The 26,720-nt window shown below is 46.2% G+C and overlaps 2 protein-coding genes across 2 annotated transcripts in view; both read right to left on the bottom strand.

Moving 5' to 3' along the window:
- The window catches only part of KIAA1143 (KIAA1143 ortholog), a 273,363-nt gene that overhangs the window by 205,996 nt on the left and 40,647 nt on the right, over nt 1-26,720 (bottom strand). The gene's annotated exons all lie outside the window — the stretch shown is intronic.
- TMEM158 (transmembrane protein 158) lies at nt 21,415-24,291 on the bottom strand. Its single transcript, XM_035549716.2, has one exon. It carries the CDS (start codon nt 24,057-24,059, stop codon nt 23,088-23,090), a length of 972 nt encoding a protein of 323 aa, XP_035405609.1. The 5' UTR covers nt 24,060-24,291; the 3' UTR covers nt 21,415-23,087.

Here is a 26,720-nt window from a genome sequence, read left to right as displayed (position 1 = left end):
CACACGGGGAGATGCTGCCCTGGCACACAGATTTGCAAAACGTGATGATTTCAGCCCAGAGGGCTGACACAGTTAGTGCCAGCCACTGCACAAAGCGATGGGCTAGGTGCCAGAGCCAGGGCTTTAAGCGAGGGCAGTGTGGAGCTGAGCTCGCCTCAATTCCAGGTTCCCCATCCCCATCACCGCATAGCTCTCTGCTGGCTTCGTCCCCATCTTTCCCCCTGGGGAGTCATTCTCTGCAGATTTTTGCTTCGCCACAGACATTACTCACCTGCCCAGCCTTTGTTTTCCCTCCCATCGCTCACCACTAAATATCTGCCTGATAAAGCACTTCCCCTCTGATTCCACCTCCTCCGGCGGCCGTTCACAGGGCACTGCCATACCGAGGGGGGCCAATTTGGCTGGCACGTCTCCTGGGATTAATCATGGCCGATAAGCAGCATGGCCTTGCAAGGCTCTTCATTATCTGCTCTGCAAGCCCCACTGCCTGACTGCTGTTTGCCCGTTCCCACATTTTGGCTCGTTATTATTTTCACATTGGCTGTTTCAGTGCCAAAGCTCTGGCGAGAAAGGCTCAGTGCTTGCTTAAGCAGCTGAACCAAGCGAGGTTTCTGTGATAATATTCAGGTATCGATTGTTTTAGCGCTCTGCTTGGCAGGCGGGATGGAGCAGGAGCGAACCAGCCCGGAGCCGGGACCAGCCCCTGTGTAACCCTGTAGGGGAAACATTTGGTGAGCTCAGGGAAAATTCATTTGAAGCATCTCACCAGAGATATTTCTTGCCCACGTATAAAGTGATGTCTAAATATCTGTGAGAAGAAAGAGAGCCACTTCTTTTTAATACCTGTATGAAAATACCACAGCATATAACCAACTTTGTACAAATGGGTACCATCAATTCATACTCAGACATCAGTCTCACTCTTTGGAAGAGGAAATTGGGATCAATTTAGGTAAAACTCTTCATTTTAGTTAAAAAATTAATAATCTAGGAGGCTGTTGGACACTTTCCCCGCTGCTTTTACACGAGAAGGATGTGCACCAGCAGGGAATCCCCATGCAAAGCGCTCAGCTTGCACCTCCTCTCCCGGAGAGGGAAGCGTCGCCTGCAGGTGGGATGGGCATGCACCAGAGCACCAGGGTCCTTATTTTATTTCCTGAAGATGGTGCTTGTGCTGAGGGAACAATTGTGGGGTTAGCAGGTCTCTAGATAATCATCCTGAAGGAAGCTTTTAGCAGAATGGATTTCCCGTTACTGTAGCGCACCTCATCCACTGCTGTAATTGTTCCAGACGGACCCAGCGCTTTCCATTATGTACCGCTCAGATTGCTTTGATAAACAAAGCATTTGCCCATGTTGATTGTAAAGCGAGAAGGAAACGCACACCCTAACCTGATTTAAAACATGGCCAGGAGGTGGATGTTGATTGCCACGGAGGTATGGCCACCATCACATCCGCGCAAGCCCCGTCGCCGGATCAGGGGACAGCGGCTCGGTACCTGCAGGAAAGGAGCAGCACCCTCTCCTGATTTCCTGTGAGCCTCAGGGCTATTGATTTCCCCTAATCTCCTTTCCTTACCCATTAGGTTCGCCCTCCTCAGGGTGTTTATGTGTACTGGTTATTTCAGCCAGTGATAGGTGGGATGGGAAGAAGAAACTTGGGTTAAAATGTGAACACGGGGCAGGAGTCACAGCCTGTGAAAGAAGGCTGGGATTTTACCAAAGTTAGTCTTCCTTTGAAGGACGGAAGAAAAGAAACGTGGAATTGAAGGGGAAAGGGAGGAAAGGAGACAAGCAAGAGGAAGGCAAGGGCAGGTATTATGGAGGAGCAGCACGACCGTTAATGAGAAGTGATAATCCGAACCCCCCAGAGAACCAGGATTCGTGTTCGCAGATCAAACCTGTTAGAAATAAAAAGACTCTCCCTCTTTGTTCGCCTGCTTTTGTTAAGACAAAGAAGCAGGCGGTCTCTGTTCGTTTCGGGTCTTGTTTCTATCTCCACATCAAAAAGCCACCTACACCAGTGGCCTCTTTGCTACCAGCGTAGGCGCAGATGTCAGGAGCCGCAAGATGAGAGAGCCTCCGTCTTCCCGCAGGCTCCTGCCCTGCTGTGCCTGGGCAGAGCCATGATCCCGTCTGGCAGGTGGAGAAGGGCAGAAAGCGATGCTCACCAGCTCTGCTTTGACCAGGCAGCCCGTGCCAGAGCAGAGCTTGTATCACCCAAAGTCAAATCCAGCCTGCTTACAGCCACCCCTTCTTGCTGATATAAACCCTGCATCCTCTGTGCCCTTTCCTGAAGAAAATAGGGCAGGTCATCCGCAGAGAGCAGCAAGGCACCAGGAAAAGACTATTTTGTTGGCTGTCTGTTGTGGAGTTTTATTTGTGTGTGGGGTTTTTGGTTTGGGGTAGCTAAGTGACTGCAATCATGATGAACTTCTGGTTAGGGGAACCGCCTTTGTTTCCCTTAAGAAATAGGTTTTAAAAACAGTGTGGATAAGATCCCATGGGACCTACCAGCTTGACTGCAAGCCAGATTCAACTCTCAGCTGGTATAAATGGAGAACAACCCAACTTTTGTCCATGATGCCACTGCAAACTCCCTCTCAGGCAGCAGAGAACAAAACCTGCTCCTGTTTTGTCCACGGCTGGTTTGAAGATTGACACCACGAAAAGCAATGGGCTTGGGGGAAGAAATTGCAGAAAGGGGATTAGACTGCCAAGTCCATCAGAATAGTATAGGAGCTATGTATGCACATAAACACACGCATATATGTAGTATAAAATAAAAAAAAGCAGTCAAAAATGAATAACTAAGGACTACAGAGAACTAACAGCAGGACATTTTTGAGAGCAGGGAGACAAATGAAGGAAATGCTTTGTTATTATTACAGACTCTTTGCCACACAGTTCTTTGCAAGTCCAAAAAATAAACTTGTACCTGGAACGGGCATAAATGGAAACACTGACTGTTTTCTTCAATTCTCTGACAGCTTCATTCCCCAAAGTGTCCTGTACACAGCAGATGAAGGACTCAGCCCTAACTTTGGCTTAGCAGGGTGAAGACCCTCTCTGTTGGCTGACATTAGGGATTCTCTCTTTTGTTAGGCACCAAAGAAGCTTAAGCTGCAGAGAAAAGCTCTCTGTCAAGATGGTTTGGATACACTCAACGTGAGTGCCAGTACCTTTTTTCCATTTGCTTTCTTTGTGTTGGTTGATGGATCACTTAAGATGCATCTCAGGGCAAACCGAGCCCTGCCCAAGCAGCAGCAGCTCATTCACCAAAGAATGGGCCACCTGAAATTTCAAGCGTCCTCCTCCTGCCCTGCAAGCTGCTTGGGCGATGCAGCCAGCCCTTCTGACCTGCACGCTGCCTGCTCAGGGCTGAAAGCCTCAGAGCCTGCACCCAGGGAGGAGAGGAGCCCTGGCAGCACCTCTGGGAGAAGGATAACTGCATTATCCTCGCCTGCATCCTCGCAGCTCACGGGACAAAATGCAGGGGCTCCCGCCTACAAGCCAGCCAAGGGTTGCGTTAGGGGGTCCAGGCTGCACTACCAGCTCTTTTTGGGGCTGCTCAGAAGCAGCACGACGGCTACAAAATAGCTTGCTCCGGTTCCTAAGTCCCAGCAGCTATTAAAGCTTTCCTACCTGGCAGTTGTTGCTAGGCAGGAGCTGTCCTGGAAACTCTCCATCACGGAGGTCAATTAAATGCTATCCTCAAGCAAGCGGCTTTGAACTGAAGCCTGTGTGAAAACAAAGGGACAAGATCCCTGTTCTCTTCATTAGAGAATGATTTGAGACGCTGGTAGAGACCGGCCTTAGTCACAGCTTTCAATTTCCTCAGAGTAGAGAGGAGGTTTGGACGGTAATTTTTAGGGCTAAGTAGGGACACTGAATCTTTAAAGCAAAAGAAAACACATCCAACGTAACATGCAACATTTGAAATAGCAATGCAGAAGGGTCTGACCCCACCTGCATCGCTTTTTCACCTGAAATGAGTGTCAGTGTTGAACGACAGTAGTTTGTGTCCCTGTAAATGTCCCTATTTGTTCAGATTTGTTCAAATTTGAGATTTACTGCAAAAGGAGAGAGGTAAGACAGCTGCTAAGGTCTGAAAGAGGGAGAGAAGCAGAGGAAGAAAAGAAAGGGAAGGAAAAGATCATGGGTGGGCTTGAAGGTAAGAACGCTTTCTCACTGATAATAAATGTAGCAAGAATGCTGCACTCATTAAAACAGGTCATTGGAGAGAAAAAAAAAAGTGAGATGAAAATGGTTTGATAATTGAAAACAGAAGTTTTGTGCATGCTATTTCATCCCGGTTCTCTATCAGCTCAGCCAAGCACCTTCTGGGCAAGCAGCATTGCAGCCCGTACAGGAGCAAATCAAAATTTTATCTAAATTTTACTTTTTTTTTTTTTTGAGAAATTCCAATTCCAGAATGTAACTGTAACAGATTTTTCATGTCTCATTCAATGCTAGTGGGTATCAACATTAATTATCGCAGCAAATAGTTTGGTTGGTTGTTTTTCGTCAGTGAGATGCTTGACTTCTGTGGGAGACGGGAAGAGATATCATGACCACAACATTCTTCAGTATCCGGAACAAAAAGTGTGATGCTCTGCCTGGGCGTCAATCATTCTGGAAATTTTAAAAGAGCCAGGAACGTCACCTTTCCTCATGCTCCCTCCCAGCTGCGTTCCACCCACTCCTGCTCAAGCTGCCGTGGAAGCTGCTGAAGCTCTTTAGGAAATGCTCTAAATTTTTTTTATTTTTTTTTCATTTAACCAGAGACAGTTTCAGAGCCTTTTCTTTCAGTGTGAAAAACAATGTTCAATTTTGGGCCGTTCTAAAATGATGGCTATCTCCTTATTGTATTATAATTACATAGTAGGCATTATTTTATTAGATTCTCTCACAAACAGCTTTTCATCAAGAAAAACTGGCAACCTTGTCCTGCGATTCCTGTGCAGCAATCCTGCTGGATAGCAGGTGATTCACCAGGATGGTGTGCATCCTGAATGTACATCTCAGCTTGTGAACCACCTACCCTTTGAAATCGCCTCTCTGCACCCTCTGGACATAGCTGACACCCCAGCCTAACTAACACACGGCGGTAACAGTGGCTGCCTGCACTCACAGGTGCATTTTCCAACGTGGAGCTATGAGTTTGGTTCTGGTGCCCCAAAAAGCATTGACGTTTTTCCCCCAGTCCTCCTCCCACCCTGCAGGACCCTCCCCAGCTGCCTGCGGCCGTGTGGCGTGGAGGAGAAGGCTCTGATGAATTCCTTCAGTCAGGCCCAGCACCTGCAAACCACAGCAGGGTGCTTCTTACTGCCTGGCTTCCTCAGCAGGGGTCTTTTTTTCAAGGGCCTCTCCTGGGTGCTGAGCATGTCCCTACAGGTGACATGCCACTGAAGACCTGCAGGCTGCTGGGAAAACCTTGTGGAGGAGCCAGTGGGATTTCCAAGCTAGAGCTGAGTGTTTGCTCCTCTTTCCGGAGCTGCAGTCCTGCCCTGTCCTAGTGACAAACGTTGCCTGTGAGAGGAAGCTGGTACACAAGAAGTCACTGGATAGCAAAACAAATGTTAATTGTGTAAGCTAACCAAGCCCCAGTGCGCAGAGCTGTCACAGGCTGCTGCTGGATGTCCCTGCTGCTACGTCTCACTCCTTCCTGCTGCCAGAGCCTCCCGTAAGAAGAGATCAGCTACTTACGGATGTCAAAATTTGCCAGGGTTTTCATCTTTTCTGCTGTGCCTGAGGGGCCAGTGGGCAAAGGAGGCTGACAGGGGTTGGATCAGTAGTGTTCTGCGAATGGTGCTAAAAGGGGGAGTCAAGTCATCGCAGCATGTAATTTCTCACTCAGCTTCCTTACATTTTCCTTTTTTTTCCTCCCCCTCTGGACAAGCTACTTAACAGCAGTCATCTTTGGTTTCCTTGTTTTTGTGTTAGAGACAGAAATATCTGTGCCACGTTTCCATGCCTACTCACATGTGCAGAGTTTGCTCTGAGATGCTGAGATGAGAAATCAAAGGACGGAGTTGCTAGCGCAGGGACAGCAAAGCAGCCCTCCTTCTGTCTCCTCGCTTTGCCCCGTGTCCTGTCCCCCCGGAGCACAATTGCTCAGAAGGGGAGGTCAATGCAAACATAAGGACAAGATAACCAAAAAGTTCATGTTTCTTACAGTCCTTAATGATGTTCGGTGAACGTGAAATCGTTACCATAGAAACTAGCTTAACAAAGGTGTGATATCTGCCATTTCCAAGGGTCAGACAAGGCTCCCGCCTCTGCCAGCAAAGTTTATTAGAGGAAGGGATGGCTTTACAATGGCTTCATCGGTCAGGCAGCTATCTGAAGATCCACAGCCCAGTAATTAGATGTTTGCCTGATGTCACTCAGATAGGACATCCACTGTTGCCAGCTCCTTCTTTTTTAAGGAATCAGTATAAATTTAAGGCACAGTTAGCTGAAGACTCTCCAGGAAACACTGGAATTGAACATAGCACGAAACCGAACCTCCGAAATCAATTATTTCCTATTGCTTTGCTGCAGGCTATTTTAGAACAGAAAAGATACGATGTGGACGTTCAAGATGTAATTCATCACTTCTGCTAGATACCGAGCAAACAGGACATTCTGTCTTTCAGCGGTTTGACTATGAACCTGCTCTCATGGTAAAAAGACATATTCCCGCGGAGCATGCTGCTGAATTCCATCCAGAGTTTACAGCAGGCAATTTATTCTTCATAGAAAATAATTCCTCTCCTATTCTATCCCCATTCTTTTCTTCCTAGAATTATATTAAATCAAATATCATTAAGAGAGAGAGAGAGAGGAGGCATTTGGCAGTCAAGATTGAGACATTTCCTCGGGTACTCCAGCCCCAGCAGTGGCTACAAGACGGCAGCAGCGGCACGGGCCCCTGTAACACCAAAGCGAGCACAGCCCTGCAGGAAGCCTTCGGGGGCAGAGGTGTTACATGCAAGGTGTGGAGGTGTGTGATGCCTGGGGATGGGCTGCTTCGGAAAAGGCAGCTTGCTGAGGAAAGCCTGGATGAGACAAATTTGAAAGTCTAGGAAATGAGACTTACAAGGAGAAGTCGAAGGATGTGTGGTGGTTTGGCCAAAGAAGAGCTCACGGAGGAGTGATGAAGGAAGGGTTTTCGGGTACAGGTAGCTCTAAGCAGGAAGGGGCTATTTGGTTGGGAGGGGGTTGCAAGAAGGGTGAGGAGCAATGGTTTTAAATTGCACATGGCAAAATTTAGATTTGGCTTTAGGGGTGAGATTCATTCAAGCAAATGTAGATTCTGACTGTGTAAATACACCACCCAGGCTTCCTACATATCAGTGGAAATAAGCAGTCTCTTAACAGAGGACAGATCATCTCACCCTAAAGCAGACATCTAGGAGAGTGCTTCCGCAGCCCCTCGTGCTTCTCACCCAAAGTGATGCAAAACAGCCCCCTGCACTTGCAGGCTGGTCCCTGCCCTCACATCCCTAAACTGCATGTCTGTGAATCTGCCGTGTGTGTGGGACCCGGTGCTGGGGACTGCTCATCCTGCTTGTCTTAATTTGCTAAGATAAAGAGCAGGGTGAGCTGCTACATCCAATTAGTGCCATGACCACAAGCCTTTAGTGGTAGTAACACATCCCTGTGAGTGCTAATGGCTGTGTTATAAAGTCTGCATGCTTACGCAGGACATAAACATCCCTGCGTCCTGCTGTCATGTGGTGGGAACCAGCTCTGGGCCACTTTTCAGGAGGACAAGGGAGAGAAAGGCAGAAGGAGCATCACCCTGGCGAAGGACAGGTTTTTCTCTTGCTGTTCAAGCTGACTGCCTGGCACAGCTGTCTGTACAGCATCGGGGTTTTGGAGGTGTGGGGAATTGGTGTGTGATGGCCATGTGTTAAATAACGCTATGCAAAATTGTAGCTTAGGTTGTCAGAAAGTGGTAAATTAAATGACTGCATTGCTCAGAACAATACCTTCCCTTCATCGTATTGAGTTCTGAGCCACAAACACTCCTTTTCTTTTTCATGTAATTCTCTATTCTGTTATTGCCCATGTGAAAGGCCAGCATCAAAATGTTGTTCCCGCAGTGAGCTCACAGAGACACACTTATCCGCTCCTTTTCCCTATTCCTTTGATAATGTCTGTAACAAAAATGCGGGGATACTTGTAAGAGCTAATGGCAGGCAGTAATAAGGGCACACATTCGTACACTATTGTTGTCTTTAGAGAAAAAAGTAAATTGCAACAGCTGCATCATGAGGAAAGGAAATATCTCTCTGGCCACAGCAAATGGAAAGCGCTGCCCTGTGTGCAACCCTGCTCAAAGCCACAGAGCTCTGAAGGGCTAAAGGTTGGTTTTAATGATCTCTTGATGAGATGTAATGAAGGGTACGTTTACTGCCCAAGAAGTCCAACCCCATAGCACACTTTCCTTACAGAAGCACGCTGAACATTGAGCCATGGATAAACCACCCTGCCTCTGAAACTCGGGAAGGCTTCTGTATATTTTATCAGATACGACAAATAAAAACCAACCAAGGAGGAAAGAAGCAGGCAGGGTCGGTACGCAGGAGTCAGGTCAGCACACTGATGGTTGTAAAACACAGCTAACGTGTTACAGCACCAGCGGAAGCATTAAATCAGTACACGAGAAGATGAGGCATTACCAGGAGGCAAGCAGCTATAGAAAACTTGTAGTTTAATTGTATTTCTGCACCTCTGTAACCTATTAGGGGTGAGTAAATATGCCAGAATAGAGGCCTAATGATAACTTGCTCCAGTGCGTCTGTAACGCTTTCCATCTTCAGGATGCAGCCATCCGAGACACGTAGGTAAATATTAACCCTCCTCCATGGCTGACTTATTTATGAGCAATCAGCAGGCAGGCTGCTCGGGTGGGCTGCAGGGATGAATTTGTAGCTCAGCCACGGGGAGTCGCTGGGCTCGTCTGCACCTGGGAGTCACTTCGTGCTGCCACTAGGCCTTCTCCAGCCTGAGGATGGGGAGTCTGTGGCCAGCTCTTCTTTCGGAAGAGCTTTCTTGTCTTTGCTTGAGAAAAAAAAAAAAAAAAAAAAAGTCCCGATCTCATCTTCCCTGGTGTAAATCAGGAGAACAATACTGAAACCACTGGGGTGACTGCATTAGGGCCAGAGAGGCTACACGGGAATCAGTTCCTTATTATTTATTGATCACTCAGAGGATCCCATTCTTGTCGTGCTACGGAGTCAACCAGAGAAGAAAGGACATTTCATTAAAGAAATAAATGCTTGGTGCGGACTGCTCTAGAGGCTGAGACAGCGTAACAGATGATTTATGACCATGTTTAACAGATTTCCTGGTAGGCTAATAGCACTGTGACAGACTTACAACATCTATCATTTCCTAAATCACTATAAACCATTAAAAAATGGGTCCTTAAAGACAAATAGGCGATACTTTCTGGACGCCAGATTATTGGCATAACCACCCATGCTGTTCTGGCAGGACACGGCTCTGCTTCCACTAGGGGAATTGCCGGCTCCGTGATTCGGTTGGCAGGCAAAAGCACACACATGCTGAGGTAATAAAGCTGATTTGGTAAGTCTACTTAGGCTGTGCTTATTTAGATGTTAATGGTGCTTTATGGCACTGTGCATTAACGGGATGGCTGGCGAACGTGCATTTGCAAACCATTTCTGCTATCTTACTTGCCAGAGAGTCGTTCTTGTTCATTATATGGGCCACTATTTGATAGCATCATTAGGCAGTGTGATTATATCATAAACTGCATTGCTGCTAAAGCAAATCCCCAGCTCTGAAGAACAAACATGGATGTGCCCCACAAATACCCATATTTCTGTGAGTCTGTGTCCCCTGAGAGTACAGGTTACATTTGGTCCCGCTCTTCCCCAACATACTTTAAGAGAAATCATGCACTTTAGTTTTAGTGGCGTGCCTAAACTTTGTGTTTGCTCCTTTCAACTTTGTGAATTATTTACACCAAAAATTAATTACTATGGAGTCTTGATGAGGTTGAGTAGAGAACAACTGTTTGGACTAAAGGAACAAATCCTTCCATCTTCAGGTTTCCCATCCGAAAAGCTTATTTTAGCCTCAAGAGCCAGGTCAGGGACATGATGTGACCAGAAGCCAGTCTTTATAAAATGTGGTAAAGGATGCAGTCGGAGATGAGGTGAGGTCAGACAAAGCAATCGGGAATGAAATCATGCAGGTGGGAGCCAAGGGGCTCAAGGCAGGAGCAGCACGCAGCACCAAACAGCAGGAAGCAAGCCAATGACCAGGAGCCAGGACCTGCAGCACATCAGCAGCCCAGAGCTGTGCCAACAGGCCCAGCAAAGAGAAGCCCACCTGGGCTGAGAGGCAGCCCAGCAGCCCCTGAGGACAGCCTGGGGCTTGGGGACCGACTGCAGCCCCGCTGCCTGGGACCCATAGGCTGGGCTCAGGGGGACCCCATTTTTTGGTTAGTCAAAGTTCTTTGGAGCGAGAGGAGAAGGGAGCCAGATGGAGAGCGCTGGGCACAGAATCGTCTGTGAAAGGGTGGGAGCTGGAGGGGTGCAGCAGAGCCGAAACCTCTGGAGTCGTTCAGTGACTGTGAGCATGTGTGGTGCCAAGTGATGGGCATGCTGCTGGGGCCGGGGCCTTGGATGGTGACTTGTTTTGGTTTATTTTATTTTATTTTATTTTATTTTATTTTTTAGTATGCAGATGGTAATCTGATTTCAACGTTGGCCTTTAGGAAAAGGTGCGGCTTGTTTTTTAAATGCTATTCACTGTATATCGCACATATAAGCATAACCTTATTAGACATTATGTCTGCTTATTAACGAAGCATAAATATCCATGCACAGAGACCATAACCAAATGCACTGCTGGATTAAAATACCAGTTGTGTTAGCGCTAATCACTCAGACCTTTGAGCATGAGCAGCTTTCACGTAACAGTGTTAGAGTGAAGTTGCAGCACTGGCCAGGAATGGAGTCTTCTATGAGCACAAGAGTGGTAGCTGCTTTGTTTTGTCACCTTCCAACAGGAGCTTGGAGAGAAGAAAATTCAGAATACACAATGAAATACACGACAGGAACATACCCTTATCCAAAACTATTCTGCACAGACTATTCTGATACTTGGGTCAGTGAAAAGAGGGAACCGAAATTTTGTGGTGGGGGCTAGAAGCCAAATAGCCAATGGGGAAAAATAAACTTAGGGGAGGAATTGTGAAACCTTGAAAATGCAAGAAACGTGCAGTATTCAAACCGGCAATGTCAACAATTGCCCTTCAGCCATCACTTCTGGATTCCATTAGGGTGCAAACTTAATTCAGTTGCTTGACCTAAAGGTGCAAACAACTGCAGAAAATCTTACTTAATAAAAATGCTTTGTAAAAATTCTGGCTGCCACTAGCAAATACCGTAATGAAGACTTTGCTAAATGACCTTGTTTTAATGATGGATATGTGTTTAACACCCGTGGAGCTTCCTGGGCATCTACCTTCAAGAGTAGAGAAGAACAAAAGCCAAGAAAGCATTACTGAGCACACGGAAAGTGACAGCAGCCAGATTAGCTCTTGGTACCTCTTTAGACCAGCGCAAGCACACAGTGATTTTGCTCCCACCAACAGCCAAGCTAGCAGAATAGCGATGTGGGAACTCCTACCAGTGAGCAACCACAAGAGGAAAGCAGATTCACCCCTCAGACTCACCCCGGCTGTTTGTTCCATTGACGTGGTGCAGCCACTGCTGCAGGGCTCTGCCTCCCAAGTGGCACGGAGGTTACCTCGTCACCACCACGGTGACTCCTGCCCCTCCAGAGGTGCCAGGGAGATGGCTTGGCTACTTCAGCTCAGTCTGGTCAACGTGCACGTGCTGTGGTGCTGGGGTAAGTCAGCACATGGTATTTATGGAAAGCAGCGCTGCTGTGCTGTATTTTCCATGAGAAGTGCTCCTCACGCGATCTGTTCTTTCAGGTTCTCTAAGTAATGCAAAATCCTACAGCAGTGTAGAAACTCACGCCCCTCAACACATTTATTTGTTAAATTCATCAAATGCCAACAATGATGAAAGCTTAAATTAAAAACAGAGGAGCTGATAACATCCAGACTGTGACTGCTCGGTGCTTTGTAACTCATGAATAAAGATCCATTTCTTAAAATCATTGCAGCACACGTGGACTTAATTCTTTTGTGAAGCCGTGTGTTCCACACGTTACAACAGGCAGTGTAAGAAAACCTTCAGCACCCTCTGTTCATGTGCTTGCTCCAAGCCTAGAAGGATTAGCATCGCCTGTAGCAATGCTCACATATTACACAGCTGCCTAGATAACCAGAACCATAAGCATGCTGAGCAAAAACAGGCAGTACGGCAGCTACAGAAAAGAAAGGCAAGAAAATGAAGATAAGCCAAGGGAGAAAACATTTGGGGCTTTTTAAAACCCTAATGCTCAAGATAGGCTTATAGATAGATAAACTATGCTTCCATCATCAAGGAACTCAGAATTGTAGTTTGAACATATATTATGTGCATTCTCATGAATATTTGGTTTCATCATGAATGTGGGATTGGAAGAAATTAGGAAGTAGCTAAGCATAACTATTATTTGCCAAGTAATAGCAGACAACATATGCTTGGGAACTTGCTGTGAATGCTTTCTGTTGCTATAGCCAACCTGTAGTCCTCCACACGAAGGATTTGGGTATTTTAAATATCTCACAGATATGCGTTAAATCTTTCACGTTTTCCAGTTTACCAGCTCTCTGAATAGCATAGTTAGAATGATTTAACAGGGATTTTAAGCATTTTTTTTTTGTCAGAAATGTCATTAACTTCCATGTTATTCATCAGCATAGATTGTTTACTACCTTTTTTATATACTGGAAGAAAGACAGCAATAGAGACAACTTGATAGTCATGAAGATACTAAAAATAGTGCAGTTATCAGCTGAATCATAGACGATCTGATGAAATTAATTTGGAAATTTTCAAAAAGTGGTCATATTCCTGTCACTATGGTAAAAGACTTTCCAACTACAGTTACACTGGGGTTGTTCTCATGGCAATCAGCAGGAGTTGCATGCGCAGCAATGGTTCCTTTTTTATTTTTAAAGAACTAGTTCATTCAGAGTTTATGCTTCAGGGTTTTTGTTTTTCTTACACTGGCAAAGCCACTGATGCCTGCTTCGCTGTGCTCTGCACATGTAAGAAAACAGATTAGCCAATGTTGTTTTCTTTCTGTACTTCATCTGTGGGAGGAGAGTAAATCTCTGTGACCCATTCCACCCACGGTACTTCAGTTAGCATTGGGCAGCACCATTATCGATCTCACTGTCTGAATTCAGGGAACTCTAAATTGTCACAGGCATGAAATATTCCAGACGTAGGAGGAAAATGAGAGTTTCCTTCTTCTGTCTCAACTCAGCATGGGCTGGTGCCTGTGACTGTTATGATGGCAATCTCAAGGGGAGAGGATATGAGTCTCCATTTCAGAACTGAAGATAAATAAGTGACATTTTGGAGAATGACTTTTGTCATGGGCAATCCACTCTCACTCCAGGGTAGCTAGAGCACAGCCTATGGAGTTACATTTTATATGCATGACAAAGAAGCTTTCCCAAAGTAGTATACATTCATAGTCAAACTCTGAAAAATATAATAAAGCAAATCAAAAAGGCCTGGAAAACTCTCTGTGTGCATTAAAGACATCACTACATAGAATCATAGAAACATCTGGTTTGGAAAAGACCTTCAAGATCACCAAGTCCAGCCACCAACCTGACCTACTGAGTCCCACCACTAAACCATGTCCCTTAGTGCCACATCCACACGTCTCTTAAATACCTGCAGGGATGGGGGCTCCACCACTTCCCTGGGCAGCCTGTTCCAATGCCTGACCACCCTCTCCAGGAAGAAATTCTTCGAAATGCCCAATCTAAACCCACCCTGGCACAACCTCAGAACATTGTCTTGTGTCCTATCACTTGTCTCACCTAAGAAAAGAGACTGACACCCTCCTCGCTGCAAGGTAGCTGTAGAGGGCAATGAGGTCTTCCCTCAGCTTCCTGTTCTCCAGTCTAAAAAGCCCCAGTTCCCTCAGTCAAGCCTCATATGCCTTGTTTTCTAGTCTCTTCACCAGCTTTGTTGTTCTTCTCTGTAAACACTTGAGCAAGTCACTTGTAGTGAAGGGCACAAAACTGAACACAGTACTTGAGGTGAGGTCTCACCAGTGCCAAGTACAGAGGGACTGAGGCTGCACTCAACCTCCTCATCCAGATCATTGATATGTCAGTGTCTAACAAAACTGGCCACAAGACTGAGCCCTGGGTGATGTCCCTGGTGACTGTCCACCACCGGGTTTAGCTCCACTCACAACAACATTTGGCCGCTGCCATCCAGACAGTCCTTCACCCAGTGAACTGTACGCCTGTCCAAGCCAGAAGCAGCCAGTTTCTCCAGGAGAATGCTGTGGGAAATTGTGTAAAATCAGGTACAAAAATCCAGGTAGTGCAAAGACATTCCTGAATAGCTCAGTTACAGAACTTTTTATCTCAAAATGACCTTCAGGCTAATGCTTCCTTCATTTCCCAGACTGTGAATGTGCTTTCCCTTTGCAGCATCTTGGACCTATGAGGAAATCATAGCTGTGGACAGACTGCAGCCAGCCGAGGGCAAAAGGAATGAGAGGTCTGCTGGCCATGGTCCTCTACCAAAAGTGTGGCCAGTACAGGTGTATTAGTTCTTGTGAGAAACTGCTGCCTGCATGGACCTGCTGTAAATTTATTCACTGAAATATCCACTGTAATTGTTCTTCGAGGAGAGAAGGAAATGTCATGCATGGCTGGAGAAGAGCTCAGAGGAATAAGGCCTTTGTCTTCATGTTCCTGCCCCCTAAACGATCCTACAGCTTGAGAGTGGGAACTGGGGCACTGTGAGAAATCCTCAGGGAAAAGATGGGCTACTGCAAGGCTACATTGGACACACTATGAGGTATCATGCCCCAAAAGTGGGTTTCTCTGGGTTAAGAAAATGATGTGACCTGACATTGTTAAGTGTTTTACATGTCCTGAAGGAAATGTAAAAATCTCAAGAATTCATAGTATGTGTTGCCTGAAGAAAGTAGTTTCCAGTTTCCATTTAGAAACAACTACATTGCTAGCATAATTAGGCACAGCTCACATTCCCCAGAGAAAATGTGATGAAACAAGTAGTGCAAGAAAAGAAATGAAATAGCCCCATGATTAAATCTCCACCAGCTACCTCCACACCAATTTTTTCATATATTCGCCTCCTAGAAAGTATTTCTTACACCTTGGGGGATTCTTTCATATGCTTTTGGATTAATGAGAATCTCTTTCAGTAACATTCATCACTTAGTAATGATTTGTTTTTAATATATCGGCTCACAGCAGCACCTTTCAATGGGAAAAGCATTTCCAAAGTACAGCTATTGCCTGGCTAAATTGTGGACAAAATTGTGTGGATACCTTAATTTAACAACTGGAGGCTCAAACTGTGCCCTTCAGCGAGATAAAGAATGGAGGAGGAATAAAATCATGTACACATTTTGCATTTTTAATGTGCTTCACATGCTCAAAATGCCATACGGGATTTAGCTCACTAATCCTTTCACTACCGGTATGAGAAGGGTAAATATTGTTTCCTCTACAGATAGAGAAACAGAGACACAGACAGACTTGCTGATTTCAGAAGGCTTGAGCACTCACAGACTCCAGCATGAAATGTATGTATTTATCATCTCATAAAAGGCAGGCTGCAGCGAGTTGTCCTGGCCACTGAGTCATTTACCAGTAAAACCAGAACGCTGCTAGACCAGCACTTGAAAGAAATCTGCCAAGGCCCTCTGCTCATACACCTCTTCCATGTGCTCCATCATCCAGGCACGGGCCTTTCTTTCCGCAGGATTCAATCAGAAACTGTGAAGTGATGCTCGTGACCCTACACTTGCATACCTGAGCTGAGTGCAACTTTTCCAGCTGGTCCGTTTCTAAGTGAGATCACTGCTTCTCTGGCTGTGCAGAGCTTCCCCAAGGTGGGAGACACCTACCCTTGGTTAGAGCAGAGGACAGAATGAGACACGTCCTGTCATTGCACTCGAGGGGAGGTGGGAAATGCGGCATGTCAGGGCTCCCATGTTTCATCAGAAAGGGTTTTTGACAGGTGTGTGAGTGGGGTTTACTCAGAGACAGGACTGAGAGGAATTAAGGTAGAAGGAAACTCTTCATATGGGGTGCACTTCTCATCTACCTGAAAAAGACAAAATAACTTTGGGTCCCTGCCCAGTTTCTGGGACAGAAGCGTGGAAGGAGGCCCGAGACCTCCTTGCCCAAAGGCTGGTGAGGGAGACATCTTAGCACTCAAGTTTTGCCCTGAACACAAAGTTTCCTGTTTGTTTGTGGATTGTAGGTGTTACAGACCAAAGGCATGAGATATAGGGTTTGAATGGGTGAGTAGAAGAGTGGAAAAACAGAAGAAATTGACAGTGCAGTTTCCTGGAATGTTTTTTATAGCTTGATAATATAAGACACACTTGTGGGAAAGACAGGTGAGAAATCTGAAGCCAGAAAATGTCAAGAAAGATATAAACATGGTAGAGAAAGTGAGATGGGAAGAGGAAGTAGTAAATAAGGAGCAAATCTTAAGAATGATTAATTTTCAATGACAGAAGAAAAAGAGTGAAGCTTAGGAGACAATTACTATGGGGAAAAGAAATGAAGACTAAGCAGTCTTTGGAATGTTTGAGTGAGAAGATATTGGCAATATAGATCATCAGTATGCTATAAACAGCATACCGGCATGTCATCTTGTCAACAGCAGTGGTCCAGCCTGGGAAATAGAGTCACACCAGCATTACTTCAGCTCAGGTGAAAAGCTTTAATACAATTCTGTTGAACATTCTTGTGCTGGACAATGAGGAACATATGTCTGACATGGATCAAAGCAAGATATGATGGAAGAAACATATACATTCAATATAAAAGGTGTTTAGCATGTCTTCCTTACGGCATCAAGGAACATCTGAATAAAATTAGACTGGAGAGTACATGCAAGAGAGTGCCTTCCATTTTGTTGTATGGTTTCCAGCAATATGTAGAATGATTTCTTTCTTCCTTTTACTTATGACATGGTGGTTCTACCCCTAATTTTTCTTTAGCCTCCCATTTCTTCCCAGGCTCCTATTTTCTTTTTCGGGCCAAAATGGCAGTCAATTATTCAGGCACAGCACTGAAATTTTTGATTGAATATGAACAATGGAATCAAGTTTTTAATTCATCTTATGTCAGCTTTTTGCTCTCAATCACTGTCTTTTACCAGTTGGTATTTCTCTACTTCTTTGCAAAATGTGCTGGCACATTTACTCACTTTTTTTTATGCTTCTTCTATTTCTTTGTTTCCTTTATTCTTCAATGTTCTTCTCTATCTCCATTTTAACCACTTCATGTTGCTTAGCAACACCCAGAATGACACCAGCAAGGTAAGGTCCCACTGCTTCTAGCAAGTGTCACCTTACACGGAACAAAACCATAATTTAACTTCACACTCCCCATGAATGCACTTGTTCAGAATAGCATTGATCTAGAATTTGTTTCATTAATTGTGTGTTTTTCTTTGGAAGTTAAGAACCACTCAAACACAGAGAAACACCGAGAGTTTCACAGGATATTTGGATCTTCCAGTTTTGCTCTGGCATTGGTAATTTGGTGAGACAATAGCAAAGCTAAAATAAGAGGTAAGGTTTTAGAGCCTGGCTTTCCCACCACACAGATCCACAGACTCTTCTGGTTGTTATACTGATGATCAAGCTACTGGATGATATTTGGATTGTGAGATTTAGTCTGGCCACAAATTTAATTAAACACAATCCAGACATTTCTTGTAAACATCTTTAATATCCCAAATTTTATTCCAGGCTGCATTTTCCCTTGGCATAATAGAATAGAAGCAAAGCAAACAGGCTAAGCTACATTTTTTTAAATTTGCTATTGTTTTGAACATCTTATTTAACCAGAATTATTATGAAAAAGGGACGAGAAGTATAGTTCTTCATCTGTCACAAGCTGTGATTGATTCCTAATCATGGAAGAGAATGCCAGAATTAGAATATGACTACAAAAACAGGAGTAAAGAAATATCTTTTTCCCCACAAAATCACTTTTGCAAGGTAAAATACTCATCTGTATTTCTGATCTTCCTTGAAATGTTCTAGTTTTGAGGTAAAAATGGAAAACATTATTTATTTATTTATTTAAAGCATGCTTTTAAACATCAGTTATTGATTTAAAAGATTTTTTATGTTTTCAAATCTGAATACATTTGGGATTTGATGTTTATGCATCTCCCCATAATCATTGAAACGGTTTTTGTTGTTTGTTGTTTTGGTTTGGTTTTAAACCTAAACCTTTCCCTGAAATATGTTGAACAAAAGTGATATTTATTCAGTAAAATTCTGTGAAAAATAATTGATATTTTCAAACTAGCTTCAGAAAGAAGCTAATTTCCAAACTAGCAAAGCTCTACACTGTACCAAGAAATCCTGGCTGTGGACTTGCAAGCTATGTGTATAAAAACAGACAGGAACAACAAGGCACTACCTATTCTTATATCTAGATACACATCTTTAAAATAGATTCTCTGATCTTTAGTCATAGAAAACTTCAATTAACTTAACTATTTGATTTCACTTGGCTGTTGTGCAGCCCCTGGGATCATGTAATGTCAGCCCTGGAGACACTTTTGTTCAACAAGCTGAGGTCACAATGAATAATACTTACTCAGCCAAGTAAGGCATTTAATTAAATTTTTGAGGGCCTGGTTCAGTAGCCCTTACTCATACTGAGTAATATTTACTGCACAAATAGTACTGTTGTTGCAGCGTGTATTAATCATCGAAAGAACTCATGAACTGAGCCCTGAATAAATGACTATTCTCATGTTTACCCAAGTATGGTGATTTTGCCCCAAATATCCACATACATATAGAAACTGCTCTTGGTTACTAATAACCTACTGAACTGTAATATACTCACATAATATATAATCACTCTTGTACTACATTTTTATATTTTTATTACACGAATGCATGTGGAAAAAAATAACAGCAAAACTGTATCCGTGCTAAAACTGCATATGCATCTGTTTGCTTCTGCTTATAACATATCTATAAAACATAACTAAGCAAATACATGAGAAAAAGAAATCCAGTTCTGAGGTTTGAACATGGAACAAAAAATTGCACCAGTCTAACAGCGGTATACAAGCCTAGCACCTTCTCATGTTGAAGCTCTCTCAGAGGGAGTTTCTGGTTCTTGGGATGAAAAAATAAAATAAAAAATCTAACACAGTTGAATTACATGAAAAGGAAATTGAGAAATTACCCATTTCTAGGTATCCCTTAATTTCCAACAAGCACGTGTACGTAAATAAAGCCAGGATAACTTACCGGGGAACATGATCAAACACATAGTTAGCAAAGAAAAGCCAGTATTACTTGTTCAGTGTTATTTGTTTCTCAGCACCTCTTCCCCGTTTCTGTTTTGACCTTCTTTTGTACACAGTAAGTCCTCCTATATATATATAGATATGTGTACATATGTACATACATACCCTTCCTGAGTATATGAAGGAGTATATACGGATGACTAATCCTGCTCTGATGCTGACCCTGCTACCAACTGGTTTTAAAAATAAATCCAAAGGAATAAAAAATGGCTAAGAATCTCACACACACACACACACACACACACACTGTAAAAAGACAATAGAGCTCCACTGCCAGTGAAAGAGAAAATAAATACAGACACTTTGGTGTCTGGAGTCAGAATCTAAAACCGGCTCGCATGGAGTTGCATCATTTCACATCACTCTGAGCTTGAATCTTCTGGGTTTAATCTAGCCCAAATCCCCATGGATGTGGGGGAAAGTTGCGTGAGAAAGGACACCGCCTTTTGTCACCCAAAATTATCGGTTACATAGAGCCGCAGTAGCAGCCACGGCTTGGGAAGCAGGGTTACTGACGCTCGAGCAGACGTGACAGTGCCCGAAGAAGGCGGATGGTCTGTACAGCACCATTCCACAGTGACCGCTCCAGCCCGTGGCAGCTGAGAGGCACCTCCCTGTACATCTGGGCCACCGAGAATCCAGAACAGCTGCAGGTGCCAATCTGTGCACCTCTCTTCTTCACAGGAGAAACCCTGCTGCCGCCTCACCATAACCTGTGGGCTGGGAGACACCAGGCTAAACCCTGTACAGGAGGCAGCCTCTGCACCCTCCACTGTGCTGTGAAGTCCTTTCTGTGGGGCAGAAGCGCTGACTGTCCTCTCTCTGTGAAGGGGATGTGCTCACCCCTTCTGTGACAATCTACAGAAACACCTTCTTTTAACTGGGAAGTGCTCTTTGCACTTTGCTTCTGAGATCAGCACTCCCTGAACATGGTGTAGTTTTTGTATTCTGGACAAGATTTGCCTTTTGGGTTTTTCTTTCCTTTAGCAGCAAAATATCCCGAATACGGCATTGCCTATTTACACAGTTTGTATTCAAGCTGATGTCGGTAGAAGTTTGAAGACACACCCCAAACCGTGTTGTACCAGTTTTAGGGTTCTTGGTAGGTGTCTAAGAACGGCAAATAAAAAGCCTTTACAAACTGAAGCTGCCTGCTTCCGACTGCAACATCATTCCCTTGCTTATGGTGGTGCAATTAAAAAAAAAAAATCAAAAAAAAATCAAACAAAAAACAATCAAACAAAAAACAAAAACAACAGCACGTCACTGGTGAAACTAGGATAAGCAAGAATGAGATCACAACCCTCAGCACAGGCACAGATGCCCTGGACCCCAGCGAATACTATGCACTGCACATTAGAGAAGCAGCAAAACTTCAGCAGGAGTTGTTAACTCTCTGCCTAAATGCACCTCGTTAACCAGAAATGCTCTCCTGGCGTGGCAACCCTTCTGAGGGTTATCTTATACACAGAGCATCTTTCTTTTGGGAGGGTGTTAACATCGCCTTTATGTTTCTCTGTACCCTTGCCTTTCAGTATGAAAGGGCTTCCCCCTCACACAGGGCATTGTAGGCAAATAATTGCTCTCTAGCACGTTGTGTTTCTGTGCAAAACAATTCTCACAAGGCGGAAATAACAATCCACTTCTCACGTCGCAGAAAGAAAAGCAGGGCTCCGCAAACGAAGCACACAAGGGAACGTGCCCTTCAGATCAACAGGTCAAATGCGTACTTCTCGTGGTGACTGGACTCTCCTTCCCGAAAACAACCCAATGCAACATTTACTCAAGTGAACACCCGTTACGATCAACAAGAGAAAAAGTGGATGTAAAGGCAGCCCAGTAACATGGAAGATTTTAAAATCTTGATTTAATTTATTTATGCTGTTTACCAATCTGTTTCTGTCTGTGTTTTCTTCCAGACAGTATACACATAGAGCATGCATTTTTTTATTTGGTTCTCAAATAAAAAAAGAATAAGAAAAAAGTCCTTGAGCTACAGAATCCTAAAAATTTAATCTTTCCAGACCTTTCATCCAGTCATTTCCACCAAAACATGGGGAACAAAACAACATTACAAATACATCAAATTAGCCTTCAAGTGAGTTTATGTGTTCCTAACAAATTAAATACATTGATGTTGACAAAGGAATGAGAATTCCTATTGCAAACCTTTCTCACTTAGCTTACATTTTGGTTTCAGAAACTTCAGCTGGACTAATAGTGTCTAAGGCAAAAGAAACAACTTTTTATAAGGCTAAAGAGTTGCAAGGATACACTGAGTGGTATTTCAGGCTATGCAACTGTCTGCTTGGACAGGAAAGAAGAAATCTTGCAAACCTTTCTTTCTTGCTCACTTGCACAGTGGCGGCTGTAATCTAGCTGTGGACTTGCAGTTCCTCCCCTCTCTCCACCCCACAGGCAACCTGTGAGCAGCCCTATGGACTTGTAGATGAAAAAGCGGTACAGTATTACCACGTCTTCAACAAATATGCTGGGGCTGAGCTGTTTTTGAGGAATGTTCTTGTGAAAGTCAGAAAATCGCCACTGTGCTCCTTTTAATACATCTCAAAGAGCAGGCCTGATATTCCCAGGATCGGAGCCACCCGACCTCAAACCGACAAGAAAGCCATAGTCCTGGAGCTGTGCTAAGCAAACACCTTTTGAGGATGCAGATGTTCTCCATCCCACCTCACCCCATCCCAGACAGGCATACAGACTTAAATCTACTGCAAGAATAGAACAAACACCATTTGGGAAGGGTTTGTCATTCCCCTTTTCCTCCAACAACCCCGGTAACATCCTCTCACAGGGAAAGACGAGCTTCGTGGCCAGCTTGGAGATGGGGAGGTCGGCTGAACCCTCCTGTCCAGACTGGCAGAAACAGACCCACAAAAGGCTAAGGAGGCTCCAGAAAGAAAACCTCTGTATTAAAAGCCAAGTAACGTGGAGCTACAATAATAATCACACACTATCTCAACAGTGTAAATACAGTGTAAAAGGTTCGTTAAAGTTCAACTTCGGCAATTACAATATACAGACTGTTTCAGTTCTAGATCCCGCCAAAAAGAGAGACTTATTTTTTGTAAATAAAGAAAAAAACTCGCTCGGACTGTATTCATATACAAAAAAGCTGCTGACTACAACGAATGCGGTTGAACGGGTGGGTATTTTGTTTTCCACGTTTAAATTTTTTCTTGGGGGGGGGGGGGCTTTTTTTTTCTTTCTTTTTTACTAAAAGGTTCGTTTAAAACGGGTATTAAAGGTAGAAAACGAGCACACAGGATCTGGTCGTCTCCGGCGGCGGGGCCGAGGGGCGCGGAGGAGCCGCTCCCCTCAGGTGGGGCCCGTTGGCGCCCAACAGCCGGCCGGCGCCCAACGGCCGGTGCCCAACGGCCGTTCGCGCCCAACGGTCGCTCGCGCCCAACGGCCGTTCGCGCCCCGCAGCACACCTTTAAGACGCTTTAAAACATAAAAAACACGGCAGGGGCAGCGCGACACGGCCCGGCCCCGCGGGGGGCGGCCGCCCGCGCCCCTCGGCAGCACACGACGAGGGAGGGAAGGGGACGCCGGGCGAGGCTACTTGGCGGCGGCGGCGGCGGTGGCGGCGGTGCTGGTGCTGCGGCGCTGCTCCATGCCGTTGGGCAGGAAGCCGGCGATGATGGGCACCGGCCAGATGAGGGCGGCCACGCTCCACACGATGATGACCAGAGTCATGAAACAAGCCACCAGGGTGGACTCGATGGGCTTACGGTTCATCCGCCAGCCCGGCTCCCCCTTCAGCTCCTCCAGGCTGAAATCCAGGCAGCAGAAATTCAGCGGCTCGCCCTGCAGCCAGTACTGGCCGGGCTCCGCCGCCGGCGGGTAGGAGAGCGACGACGAGGAGGAGGAGGAGGATGAGGAGGAGGAGGAGGAGGAGGATGAAGAGGAGGCGGCAGGGGGCTGAGGCGCGGCGCCCCGCAGCCGCCCGACCCTCCTGCCCCGCACCCAGCTGCAGCCCACGCAGAGGCGCAAGTCCTGCTGGGCGCCGCCGGCCGCCAGCCCCAGGTGCTCGATGAGCAGCGGCGGCCCCACGCGGTGGAAGGCGGCGGAGAAGAAGGCCCGCCCGTGGCTGTTGGTGGAGAAGAGCAGGAGGTCGCACTGGATGCCCAGCGGGCGGCTCCAGCGCACCAGCAGCGAGCTCAGCATCTGCCGCTGCACGCTGATATTGCAGTGCGGGTCCTCGGCGGGCTGCGGCTGCCCCTGCGGCTGGGGCCGCTGCTGCTGCTGCTGTTGCTGTTGCTGCTGCCCGGAGGAGGTGGGAGCAGAAGGGAAAGGCTCTTGGCTAGCGGCAGCCGGCGTGCCCGGGCTGGCGGTGCTGCCTTCCTCCTTGCTCGTTGCCCCGTCGAGGTCCATCTCGAGGCCGGCCAAGGAGCGGGAGGAGGAGTTGGCGGGGGGCAAGAAGAGCTCTTGCTCCTGCTCCTCCTGCCCGCCGGCAGCCGCCGAGGGGCTCCAGCCCTGGCAGGGTGGCAGGCAGGCGGCCAGCAGTGCCGGGAGGAGCAGCGGCAGCATGGCATTGACTTAGAGCCGGAGAGGAGGGCGAGGAGGAGGAGGAGCGGGAGGCTGCATGGCGCTGCCGGCTGCCATCTGGGAAGAGCAGCACACCGCTCTCGCCGACAGAGAGAGAGACGGAGAGGGAAGGAGGGTGGGGGCAGGCGAGGGGGTGGGAGCGGGGCTGGGGCTGCCGCGGCGGCGGGGCGAGCGAGCCGGGAGCCTCGGTGACGGCAGCGGCTCCCCCTCCCCGCCTCCTCCGCCCCCGGCCCGGCACAGCCCGGCCCGGCAGCTCCCGGAGCCCTGCCCCCGGCCGGCCCCGCCGGGGGGCCCCGGGCAAGCGGCTCCTGCTGCCCCCCGAGTGCGGCCCCCGCCCGAGCCCCCCGCTCCGCCGCCGCCCCCGCGGCACGGGGGGGTTGCGCTGGGCGCCCCGTCACCGCGGGGAGCGAGCGGAGGGCGGCCCCGGCCCGCTGCCTGCCGCCCTGCCGCCTCGCCCGGCCCCGAGGGAAAGAGGCTGTGGGGGGCCTGCGAGTGGGAAGGGGTCGCAGCTAGGAATCGACTTTACACCCTTTCCGACCTTATAGCGAAGGGGGCTGGGTGAGAAACGCGGAGTGAGGGTTTTTTTTCCTGTCAGACACAGCGCAGTGTCTGCACCCCTCCCGGGGCGCCCTGCAGGTCCGGGCTCACCCCCGCCGCCGGGCTGAGGCGCGCTCTCGGAGTCACATCCCCCCGTCTGGCACCCCCGTAGCAAAGGCTTAAACACGGGAGCTTGTTGCAAGCAGCGCGGAGCTACCAAGCGCGTTAGCTGTGAGACTCCTATGAATTTTTCAAGAGGCTGCTTTATAATCAGGAGAGTTTGTAATCAAGCTAGGTACCCCCGCTTATTTCGCGGCTGTGCTGGCTGTATTACTCTTGACACAGCCTGAGGCTGGCTATGCTGCAGCTCGACGCTCGGAGCCTTGGGAAGAGACACAACTGATATGACACAAACGAACGTTTCTTAGCCTTTACCTTGGGCAGAGGGTGGGCTAGAGTTACATTTTCCTGGCAAGTATCCAGGACTGTGAGTCTTCACTTTTGCAGCCTTTGCTTAGACAGTCAGTAAATGGAGACATAAATACAAAAACTAGGCTTTCCCAAGTATCTATGGGACAATTTATGTAAACTCCACAAGGCACTCCTTCGAGGTTGGCATTGATCCTGTGTCAGAGTCACAGTGAAGTGACACATGGACATGTTCTCACTTGAAAAATGAGTTACTGTAATATTAGCCTCAACTATTTCAGCTGAGTGAGGGTAGTGAATGAGGGTAGGGAGTAAATTTTAGATTTGCTATAATTTCACATGAATGAATGTAGTGAATCAGTTTTCTCTCCAAAGCCTTGCCTAATATATCATGACAAAACCCAAAGTTGATTGCTTCCTATTCAAAAGAGACCTGAGCACCAAATGAATTTGTATTTGATCCCAAATTAGTCCAAAGGGTATTGTCTACCAGATGTTTATTGTTTGGCTAGGTTTTTAGTTTGGGTTATTACAGAGAAACATGCCTGATGAAGCGTTCAAAGCAAGCTGTCCGATTCCAGTGGGCTTTTGCTCAGATGTTACAATACCATTAATACATTTCCAGCTCTATTTCAATGTCTTTTATTCAAGAGTTCTCTGATACTTTTAATTGTCACCTGAATGTACCTGTACATGCATCTTCTGATGCCCTTTGTCATATACACAGTCCTATGAATTTGTGTGACTATCAGCTCTTCTGTTGTAGCGTGTCTGCAGACCCAAAAACAGATGAAGAGAGGGCTAGCGTGTAGCAAATAATGCCAAAACCATGCAGTCACTCCTGTGTACAAATCGCATTGCATTGGGATTTTGGTGCAAAGGACTGGAAATGAAGCAAAACTTCATAAATAGGATTAGCTCCTGAACACTTGCAGTGTGTGAGTGGCAAATGTTCTCCAGCAGTTTCAGCTCTTTTGGTCTGAACTCCCAGCACCCAGCTGAATGCAGTAAGGGCTACTTGCAAAGAGGTTTGGGGACGGAGAGCTGAGCTGTTCCTTTTCCTGGAAAAAAAAAAAAAAAAAAAAAAAAAAAGAGAACCTGCCATAGGAATGCTAAATCAACAGTTTAGCGTCATTTAGACTACCTTAGCAAAGAACTGAAAGAGGGCAGTTTGTCTGAGGTTGGAGACGGTGCCTCATATCTATTCCTCTTCATAAAGGAGTAATTAAGCAAGTGGATACAACAAGAAGAAAGTATGTTAGTTAGATCGTTGGTTGATAGCCCCTGTCCAGCAGGACCCTTCACAAATATTTCATTGTTAGATCTATCAGATATAATTAATCTTGGCATGGTTTCAGTCATCCAAAGAGGCTGCAGCACACTTGAAAACTCCTTATAAGTAGCACTAATAGATAGCTCTGTTCTGTGGTTTTCAGCCATAAATCTCAAAGAACAAAGTTCTTTTATGGCTGGGGATGCTGAAGCATAAAGAAATCAGGGGATGACCAAGTCAGAGACGGATCATGTTGTAGATTTTGCGGGTTTGATGCTATGGATATAACTAGAACTGCGATTTGCACCATAGGTCACAGTAGCATTTGTCAGCATGGTAGAGGAGGTGTGAAGTGGGCTATAATGTTAAAATCCTAGAAGGGAATAATAAAGTAACAAGAGAGT

This window comes from Cygnus atratus, chromosome 2 (assembly GCF_013377495.2).
Source record: "Cygnus atratus isolate AKBS03 ecotype Queensland, Australia chromosome 2, CAtr_DNAZoo_HiC_assembly, whole genome shotgun sequence".
Classification (NCBI taxonomy): domain Eukaryota; kingdom Metazoa; phylum Chordata; class Aves; order Anseriformes; family Anatidae; genus Cygnus; species Cygnus atratus.
The sequence above is the reverse complement of the archived record's forward strand: the minus strand, read 5'-3'. Positions and strand labels throughout refer to the sequence as shown.